The sequence below is a fragment of the Harmonia axyridis genome, chromosome 1, assembly GCF_914767665.1.
Source record: "Harmonia axyridis chromosome 1, icHarAxyr1.1, whole genome shotgun sequence".
In the NCBI taxonomy this organism is placed as follows: Eukaryota; Metazoa; Arthropoda; class Insecta; order Coleoptera; family Coccinellidae; genus Harmonia; species Harmonia axyridis.
Window position 1 is genome coordinate 42,004,973 of NC_059501.1, and position 11,506 is coordinate 42,016,478.

An 11,506-nucleotide genomic window follows, 5' to 3' on the forward strand; every position below is an offset into this window, starting at 1 on the left:
CCATGTGTTATTTATTAAAAAGGCGGCTTAGTAAAGACGGTTTGGAGATTTTTATTGCAGGGAATATTGATAAACGCAGCGGAGCGGACCTACCTCATGTTGTTTTTAAGAATCAAGACTATATCTGTTTTAGAAATATGAAAAGACGACCACAAACTGGGCTAATTTGCCGTCCTCGAATAGAGGCGGCTGAAACAGTCGCTTCACTGTTTCGCCCCTAACGCCGGCCCTGGTCTAAGCGCTCATGAGATTGCAGAAATATAATATGTCGTGCGACGCGTGCATTACAAGCTCAAGTAATATCAAATAGATTGATATCAAGTCAAGCAATAGATATCTAAAGTCAAGTCAAGCTCAAGTATGTAATTTTTCAGGAGCTTGATTTTCAAGTTAAGTAGTTGATTAAAATGTCAAGCTACTTGGCTTGATGAATCCCTAGTTTGGACCAAAGATGTAGCTACAGGAGAAAATAAACTAGGACAACTCAAATTCATCAAAACTCAAGATTTTCAAATTAGAACCTATATTATTTCAGTTAATTTTACGTATAAATAGAGGGTAGGTAACTTAGGCAAACCCTATACCTAAATGAATACTTCAAGAGTTATCGAGGAAAGAGAATGAGGAAAAACAATTTATAAATTTAACTTAAATTTGATGTTTCGATAACTAAACTCGACATTCTTTCTGTCACAGACTACTCTACACAGGAATGAGATGCTTTCTGACAAATCTGCGGCTAAAAAACTGCGTTGAAATATATAGGATGTCCCATTTAAGAAACGGTAATTAATTTGTATAATATTTCATATATAAACTATAAAAATTATTGAAAAATTCGTTTAGAATTTTTCGAATATCTCGAAAAAAAATCAAGATAGGTAAAACAAAAATTTTGAAACGGCATTTTTCCAAAAACTCGGGAACAAATCAAGGTGTCTTTGATTTACTTTCTGTTATTTCATTATTTCGAAAAAAGATATCGGAGTTCCTTAAAGATTTTTTCTCTTAGTCTTATAGTTCTCTAGAAGCTTCAGTGATCTTCGAGTTTGGGACACCTTGTCCAGATCCGATAAAGGCTTCTTGGATTTGTTTGTTGATGCTGAGGAAATAGCTCTGACAATCACGAGATTTTGAAAGCGAGAAAAATTAAAAAAATAATTCACCTACGAACACGAAGATGATACAGTCCAAAATTCTTAATTGAAATTCAAAATAAACTGTTTTTTCACCATACTTGATCTTAGTATTCAGTTTTTTACTATAAGATTCGAACTGCTTCAGTGCTTTCAAACTATGTAAAATATTTTGATTTCTTATGGAACATTAAGACATTTTTAGATAAATCTCAAAATTATGAATGTAATATAACCGGCTAAGATCTACTAAAAGAGTTCTTATAGTCTCCCAATGATAATGTTTCATCTTCTCCTATATTTACATAGGTAGCGATACGAATACTTTTGACTAAGTATGTCAGTTTCGACAGCGAAGTGCTCATTATCAAAATAGAAGTTATAACATGAAGGAATAAATAAATATTTATAAAATTATCAAATTGCTGTTTCATTGAAGAATTACTCAAAATAAAAAAGGAGAGGCAATTCTTAATTTACCATTATTCAATATTGAATTTGGTTCACCACAAGAAAAACCAAAAAGAGGCGCATCCTGGGTTAGGCGCGTCAGTGATGAATTTCACCTGAATTCAATAAAATCACAGTTAGTTGAAAAAGATCAAGGTTTTCTGATAGGTATTTATGACACAATGTCAAATATATTGCAAACAAATGAGACCGTCACAATTTTTGCCCCAACCTGTCAAAATTGATGTAAAATGGAGGAACTGTTTCATTCAGTAACGAAAATGTTAGCACACAACATCGTGGTACATGTTTATTCACTACCAAATTTTTCGATCGAAAGTTTTGTCACCTCACTGATCTGCATAGTACATATATTATTGATTATGGAAGTTAATTCTCTTGTTTCCCATATAACAGAAAAATCTATAGCCAAATTGAGAAGACAAAGGATAATGAAAGGTAAGGATATTTTTCAAAGCACATAAGTAACTAGAGAACAGATTTAACAATATTATAAAGCAATAGCTGTTTGGTATTTCACAATAATCAAAAAGTTCATTAACGTTCGGTGATTCAAAACGAAAATGAATGAAGAAATAAAAATTGGTTTTATTTTCATTGATTGCCTGTGTGTGAAATAGAATATCATTTATAAATCTGTCACCATTAGATTTTTGAAAATTTTTTCGAAAAATATGAAAATTCCCGATTATTTTTCTACATATTCATATCAACCAGACCGCTATTTTTCCATTCCTATCGCTAAATTAAATTATACGTCCTGTGCTCATTTCTCCAATAAATACCTCTGCTGACACTTTCAGTTTGTTAGAGGTAAAGCCTAGTGGTGCGGTTTTTAGAATCTTTGAGAAATCTCAAAGAATCCGCATATCGACCTTATTTCGATATCACAACAAATATTGATTAATTAAGGTAGAGTAAACAGTGCGTTGTTTCTTCTGTATGCCTAATCCACATATAATTCTAAATTTCGATATTTAGCGCAATCTCGTTTTCAACCTAGCTTTTCTGCACCCATAAGCTTTCTAACACCCTTTTGATTTTTACAAGAAATGAGTTTCAACATGGTTTCTGGAACTGGGACTCGAGTGTCGTAACAGGAATTGTTCCATTTTTGTTTCTGTCCATTTCTGAGCAATAGCTCAGTTTATTCCCATACAACAACTGAATCTGTTTTTTCCGTATAAGCTGTATTACAAGATCTCTTGGAATACTGGTGAACAATGATACCACATCCAAGGAAAAGCCTTTCGGGAGATTAACATTTTTACTGAATGAAACAAACTCATACGAATTCCTGAAAAAGTAGGTATTCTGATTTTGAGTTTGTCATTGACAGAATGTTGTATATCGTTGTATGACAGACAAGCTGTATGATGGGGAATTCAAACAACTGACTATTGGTCTACTTAATACTGCAGCTCAGTTAATGAATTTTTCTCATCAGGCCGTATAATTTTTGGAGGACCGAATTATATGTCTTTTTGAGTTATTTTCATACCTGTCGTCTATCACGTGAGCTTTTATTATAATCAGTTTATTATTATATTATATATTGCTTTTCATACTTTGAAGTGGGATCATTTTTAAATTTTTTAAATGTGTATGTATCAGCCAACAATTCCCTCATATAATCTTGATACTCTGACTTTGACATTATTACAGTCCCCTTATCCGAATACGACATAGCTTAATCAAAACAATCATTAATCGATGAATTTCTTTTTGTCCTGTTGAAATCTGTAACTAAAGTTCATTAAAAAGTTTATATGTATACCTTACTATTAGTGTGTTTAATCTTCATGTAAACTTCATGCTCTGATGTATACAACCTTCAAGATCTTTTAAACTGGGTTTCCTTTTATTGAAGGAAATGCTGAAGTTGAGTCCTAATGATAGAATTTGTTCGACATTTTTTGGTATTGAAACATTGGTGTAGTTATATAAAAACTTACTTTTACCATCTGGTGTGAAGAAACAGTGGGAAGAGGCCAATAAAGTGTTAAGCTCTTGTTTTTTTCCTTCATTGATTTAAAAATTTCATTGAAACCTATGTGGCATGAATTCAGTAAGTCACCATATATATGGGATTTTCCACAATTGATGCGTTGTTCTATTAGAGCCCGTTCACATGACAAGTGCTCAACGCGCGTTTACAAGTACATGAATTTTCTTCGAAGCGTACACATGCCAACGCGCGTTGAACACTGTTCCAGCGCTTGACAGTTGTAAGCGCGCGTTAGCTCGCGCTTTGAGATCATAGGTTTCTAATGTGACCGTTCAGATGAGCGCGCTTGCACGAGCTGATAGATGCCAGAGACGTATTTACGTCATTTCTTTCGATCCGTTCGGTCAGAAATAGTTCAAAATGGAAATAGACGCTCCTAATTCTGAATTATTCATAGATGAAATTGAGAATTGTCCTGTAATATGCGACATGACAAGTAATGTATATTCAGATAAAAACTCAAGGAGACGGGCTTGGGAAGATCTCGTCATCATATCATTTATCACTTCGGTACTTGAAATCCTAAAAAGCTGAAATTTCGGGTATGGGATATCAATATACCTACCATGCAGTGTTGAATCCAGAGGTTGCCCGGGGGAATATTAGGTACCCCCTCCGGAGTATGACCGATCCTCCCCTGAAGAAAAGACTCAAAATCAAAACGAATTTTTTACTACATTCCCCCTAGATGGTAAATTTCCCCCAGGAGAAAATGGTACACTTACGTGAAATCTACATGGCACATCTCATGAAACACTCCGCATGTTCTTACTACAATTTGATCGTATTGGCCGTGAAGAATAAATAGTTTCATAGAAACTTGTATACAGTTAGAGAAATACCTTACTTCCATTGGTTTTTTCTCCTTTACATGTCTCAACAAAAAATGAAGTCTACACTAAGACAGTTAGCAGAAGACTTGAAAACTTTTCGGGAATTCAATAAAAAAATCATAAAATTATCTCGGACGGTTTTCGAGATATGATCTTCAAATTTCGACCGATCGGGAGCTATTGTATATATAATATATATATATATATATGTATATATGAATATAATGCTATATATACATATATTCGGAGTTGAGCGTGATTCAGTAGACCACTGGTTTTGTGGTGAAATTATGTCAACGACTGTCCACACCATGTATTATATCAATCTTGCTTCAGATTTTTCCCTACAGATTGAAGCCCTACGGACTGAAATATAAAAATTTATTTAAATTGCCGCATAATGTAATATGAGCCATGTAATACTACTATCTAATCAGTGTAGTCTCAATAATACCATAGGATGATTTACAGTTCAATTGATTTTCAGACGATAGTAAGCCAAGTTCACGGATGTCGCTTCAAAGTGGAGATACTCATATTAAGATACAACATCATCTCCGAAAATATTATGAAAATCATTCGCCTTTTATAACACCGAAGTATACCTCAAAAAAACTAACGAAAATACCCGAAATGCAAAGTTCAGAGTACAATTGGATACCCACTAGAGTTGAAGATGAAAAGTACGAGAAAATTGATCAGATTCTTTCCGTTTCACCAAGTGATTACATAAAGAAAGATAAGGAGAAAAAAATACATGAAAACGAACTTAGACATTGCCTAAAGTCACTCACTACCCTCTTGGAATGCAGTGTAGCCTCTAGAATGTCGACAACAAGTTTAGCCAAAAGTATCAGTATTATAAGAGATCACTTAAAAACTGCAAACTCGAATGAAAATATCACAGAAAATGATAAAAAAGCAACGCAAAATAATAGAAAAACGACGGAAAGTTTATTCGATATGATGGAACGTTCGTTAAACCAAAGTGTGAAAGAAGACGGATTGATGAAGTCTCAAGAAGATAGATCACGTAGATATAGCTTAGAAGAGAAGTTCTCGATATACAGTTCTCCGAGTGATACAAGTGCGGATATGGATTTAGATTCTCATTCAAATATCACCGAAGTCAAGTAGTAAGCATTTTATTTTGATTGTATTTATTAAATGGTTATGGATGTAAATTTAATAAGTTCAACAACTTCCAGAAATTAAACAATTGCACACCACCAATCCAAGTCGGTCAATTTATTTTTGGATATTCATCATTTGTATCCCATATTTCGAAATTTCAGATATCAAAATATAATGAGGGACCAAAATACCTGTCTATAAATAAAATTTCTTAATCGTATTCAGAAGGTTGGAATTCAACGAAGTTTACATTTGTCAATTAATATATTCCTATGATAAAATCAACTTAAGTATAGTTTTTGTACATTATTCTTTAAATAGTTTTGTGGTCTACTTAATAAATTTTAATAGAAAATGTCCTGTGGGTTGAGTGTCCTTGGACACATGAAAAGACAACCAAAGGAATTTGAAACAGATTCTCAAATTTTGTAGGTTATGTAGGTACTAAGCATAAGCATAGTATAAGGATTCCTTATACTATGGCATAAGAGAGGGGGGATTGGATTGGTGAACTTGTATTCATTGATTTAGTGTGGAAAACTCCATACTTTTTTTATGAACAGTATTTCATGAAATAAAAAATGTATATTAAACATTTGTGAAATTCGTTGAAATAAAAGAATTATTTAATTCATTCTTCTAGGAATCCAGGATTCTGAGAAAAATTAGATAATGCCGCCCTCCATTATTTGCCGCCCCTCTAGAGCAGGCCCTGCGGTTACAGGTTTTTCTGATCAGTGTTGTCCGTATAAAAAGCTGGAACATATTGTTTTTTCTTTTTTGATATTGTCTAGTAAAAAACAATCGGATTATGCGATAGAAATATTCTTTTAGATTCGAATGCACCCAAGCCCAACACTAGTTAATTGTTAATTTGATATAAAAAAGATAAATATTATATTATAAATTATACATAGCGTGTTGAACCTTCATGGTGAGCACATGTAATAATTTCGTTGTTTCTTGAGAATTTCTTTGAAAAAGTGATAATTATTAAACTCAAATTTCGTATACCGCTTCGGATTTCGAGACATTCTTTGTAAAAAGGATGTCTAATCCAGAAGAGAGATCGTCACAAAAGAACACGGAAGAATCCACCGAAGACGATGAGTCATTCAAAAAACCAGCAAATCGTAAACGTAAAAAAAAACACTAAAGAAAGATGATAACAAAACTCCTGAGGCAGAAATCAGCCAGCCACATCTGGTCCTAGATAATTCAAATGACATCATGATGGAAACTGTTAGAATATTACTTCATCCGAACAGATTACGAGAGAGACAACCAACCCTACACTTGATAGTATTATTCCATGTCGTACGGTGGCGCTACGAGTCTGCGCGTGGCGAGGCCATCGAGAGAGAAAACAAGAATAGATCTTCGATGATCGAGAGCGAATGACAGGGACATAACCTTAGTGTTCAAGTCCTTCCGTTCTGCCTTCCGAACTGTACTTGTTAGAGATAGAGTTAGACTTACTAGAGTGTCTTGAGAATAAACGATTAATATCATCATCTGTGTATTAGTGAATACTCTGTATCTTATATACCTTAAATATATTCCAATAGAAACAAATGACTCAACTTTATCACAACCATAGACCTAATATCAATGATATTAGGTCTATGATGACTACCAATTTCGAATACTAAAGGTCCACACACACAAGACAACTATGAAAACCGATCTCAAAACAACAACAAAGAACTTCTCAACAAGAATGAATGAAATAAACAACACCAATTATGAGCATCTATTCTATCTAACAGTAGATGAAAAAGTAATAACAGACAGAATTGAAATGTCGGACGAATGGAACAAAAAATTCCCAAACTCTAAAGACAAAATAATTAAAACCAAAATTGGCTACTTAATTAAATCCAATCAAGAAAAAACGACAATCACTCAAGCAATGGAAAAGATGATTACAGAGAAAATAATAATGAAATTCAAGGAAACTAAACCATATGTAACAGGAAAAGTGAGAGCTGAACCACTTAATTAAATTCGTTCTCAGTGGTGAAAACAGGAGTGGAAAAATTTATTAAAGATGAGGACATCAGTAAACACTTGACAGAAATGAACCTGAAACACCGATTTTGCAAAAGAATAATATCAAGAGAATTCAGTAGACCTACAACACATATTAGGATAATTACAGGCGAAGCTTCAACTTCTGAAAAACTTCTGAATGATGGAATGTTTTTCAAAAATATACACTACCTTGTATATGCTAGTCACCCACCTGATCACACACCAAGTCCATGCAGCAAATGCCATCAATTAAACCATATCACCGATAATTGTCAACAACAAATGAAGTGTAGCAAATGCCAAGGTACTCACAAGACTGCTAATTGCGGAACAAATCTTCCTCCAAAATGTAGTGCATGCGGATCGGAAGATCACCTTCCATGGTCGGCCAAATGCCACCCCAAGAAACCCATTGAAGGTATACCGAATGTAACCATCAAACCGCTCAACTAGAAAACAAGAGAAATAGAAGATCTCCACAAAAAAAAAAACAACAGAATACGTACTCCAATAAGAAAACTGAATAAACCCAAAAACATCAATAGGGAAGAACTTTTGCACAAACTCAAGAAAAGATTCATCACAGAATATAAAATAGAAACAATATCTGTTTTTTTCAGGCAATAGACTATATATTCTCATGTTCGATAAGGAAGATCCCAACGAACCGTCACCAATTGAACTTGTCGACAATAATGTTAATCGGCAAATTTAAATCTGAAATTAAAATTCTATACAATAACATCAACAGTTATATGCCCAAAAAGTACCTGGTCAATAATTTTATAGAAACGAATGATATAAAGTCTACGATGTTTGTGGAAGCACAAATAAAAGAAGAACATAGCACGGGATACAGGGACTGGGATACCATTCATCGCATAGGCCACAAAATAAATAACACAAGAGGAGGTAGTCTAGTTCAGTGCCACCCCAGCTTGAAAATGGGTAAGAACAACTGTCCTGTTATAAACAACAACCTCAATGAAGCACTACACTTCACTACTCCTTTCAAAGAGGAAAATCTCCACATCTTCTTAGTATATATACACCCAAGAGCAAAAATTGAAGAGACCATTTTTACAAAAGCAGCACTGTATAAATACTCGATCATAGTGGGTGATTTCAATCCTAATGAAGCCAAAAATAAACAAATTAAAAAATTTCTACAAAACGATGCGTTCAAAAAATTCACCACACCTCCCACATTCCTAGAAAATAATCCGGATAGCACACGAGACCTATTATTCTACCCAACAAATCTGAGAAAAAACATAAAAAATGTTGACCTTGCCGCAGACCTAGGGTCTGACCATCTGTCGATGGTAATCACCTTAGATATGCAGTCTCAACCTGACAACATTAAGGGAAAGAAGAGTCTACAATTTGATAAATGCAAGTTAGATAGGGTCAACCAAGATATGAAACAGTTTATAGATTTACATAAAAACTCTAGAATAGATGAAAATTACATATCTTTATTCAACGAAGAACTGTCTGACTGCATCGTAAGGTACACCTTTCTAAAAACACACCATCCTTTTCTGCACGAATTGCCTCCCTATATAATCAAAATGATAAAAAATAAGAGAAAAATGTACAGAGCATACCAACGACGTCAAGATCCAGCTCTCAAACCTCAAATTAATGAATGCAATAAGTCAATACATCAAATGATACAACAGTATAAATAACACACCTGGACCAAAACATGTAATGAAATCTACGAAACTAAAGGAAAGAACTTTTACCAACAAATTAGGAAATTATCGAAATACAAAATATTTCACAAAATTCCGACAATCGTAGACAATAACAAATCATGCAAGTCAGATACGGAAAAGACAGTAATATTTGCACATTATCTCAAGAAAAATATCAATACGATAAGGATCCTAAATTTGATAATAAAATGGAAGAGGAAGTTGAGAGTTGGTACAGAAATTATTTCTCCGAAGAGGTGAATAAAACAACTTTTGAAATAGAAGAAAATACATATTTTGAAATCCTGCACAAGTCTAAAAACAGCTCGCCAGGAGCAGATAACATTCCTTGGAAGATCCTGAAGAAATTTAATAACCAATAACCCTCTCACCAGTTCATGGCAAATTACTTGAAAAGATAGTAAAAACTAAATTAGAAGAACATACAAATCATTCAATACCTAAACATCAATTCGGCTTCCGTAAAAACAAATCTACTGTACACCCACCAATGATATTCTTCACTAATATACAAAACGCACAGTTGAATAACAAAAAAACAGCAGCAGTAAGCATCGACATAAAAAAAGCATTTGATAGCGTCTGGATAAAAGGATTACTATACAAACTTTACAGATCGGATGTTCCTTCCCATCTTATCTATCTATTAAAGTCGTATCTAGAAAACAAAAAACTTAGGATTAAAATAAAAGATGCACTATCTGACTTCTTCATCCATGCAGGGTACACCACAGGGATCACCATTATCTCCACTCCTTTTCAATATTTACTGCAGCGATATTAACCCAACTCAGAAAGGCAACCAATACACTCTACAATACGCTGACGACACGATGGCTATTTCTCATGAGAGAACATTAAAATGTTGTATGGAAAAACTACAATTACATCTGGATGACATCACATCATGGCTATCCAAGTGGAGACTTAGAGTAAATCCGGATAAATCCCAGTTGATAATATTCAACCACAACATCAATCAAGCATCTCCATCAATATCCATAAATAATAAAAAAGTAAAACCTTCTCCATCAATACAATACAATTCAAGTGGACAATTTAGCTAATTTACGACTCCATGCCAACAATATGAAAAGGAAAGCTATCAGCAGAGCAAAACATTTTAGATGCTTAACTTACAAAGACCAGGGCATTGACATGAAAACTGCTTCCACAATATATAAAACCATATGCCGGCCAATGATTGAATATGCACATCCCTTGTTTGCAAATTGTAAAGAATCAGTGTTGAATATACTAGTCACCAGGTTGAGACATCCCAGGAACCGACTACACAACCCTCCTAATGATCTCTTATATGAATTAACCAAAGTACAACCGATCAAACAACGTATGGAAAAACTAAATAAGAAATTCATGAAGAGACTACAAGACTTGAAAGATGTACCTACTTGATATGGTGCAATGTGATCCGCCCCCACATCCACAAAGAAAATTTCCCACATGCACACTATGGCAAGAACTGAACGCCTTGAATGTTACTTAAGTATATATTATAAAACTTCTTTTTTTTTTTGTAATTTCATAATGTAATCAAACCTACTATTGGCTGAAGGACTCAGGTCCATGGCCACAAATACATTTATTATTATTATTATAAATTATAAATTTCTACACAAATGATTTTAGTTGATCAAGCTTGAAATGCCGCTAGAAAATCCTCCCCCCGGAAAAGTTGCACCCCTCCGAAGATAAACAAAAAAAATTTTCAACGAATATTATTGAGATTCAAGATGGCCGACGATGTTTACGCCAAAGATAGTATTCAAAAATTAATAAAAATAATATATTAAACATATTAACAAATATGACACATGTTTTTTCGAATTTTGAGTTTTCACATAATCAAGCAATTGAATATCACATCTCTGATATACTGCACAGAAGGACAAATTTTAAATTCAAGAATATGAATATTAACACCACGTAGATTTCTCACTGCAAGCTCAAAAAAATATTTTCTTGAAAAATTGGATGAACAAAATTCGCAATTAGAGTATTAAATAGCAGTAAAAGATATAAATAATCACTTTGTGAATAATTCTCCACATATTTTCAACGAGTCGTTTCCCATAAAGATGATATCACAAAGAACAGAAAGTGCGTAGAAAAATATGAACATGTTACAAAGTTGAAAAATAAACA

The 11,506-nt window shown here is 33.6% G+C and overlaps 1 protein-coding gene across 2 annotated transcripts; it reads left to right on the forward strand.

The window, feature by feature from the left end:
* Positions 1–1,763: 1,763 nt before the first annotated feature.
* Positions 1,764–10,087, forward strand: LOC123670624. Of its 2 annotated transcripts, none has more exons than XM_045604140.1 (2): positions 1,764–2,045; positions 4,936–10,087. In XM_045604140.1, exon 2 carries the CDS (start codon positions 8,312–8,314, stop codon positions 9,308–9,310), a length of 999 nt encoding a protein of 332 aa, XP_045460096.1. In that variant the 5' UTR covers positions 1,764–2,045; positions 4,936–8,311; the 3' UTR covers positions 9,311–10,087. The 2 variants fall into 2 exon arrangements, with proteins under 2 accessions (XP_045460096.1, XP_045460097.1); XM_045604141.1 differs by having other exon boundaries at positions 1,780–2,045; positions 4,936–5,681.
* Positions 10,088–11,506: the final 1,419 nt, after the last annotated feature.

Bases quoted from the DNA above. Each gene is read 5' to 3' on its own strand.
- LOC123670624 (XM_045604140.1), top strand. From the start codon at position 8,312: ATGTTAATCGGCAAATTTAAATCTGAAATTAAAATTCTATACAATAAC.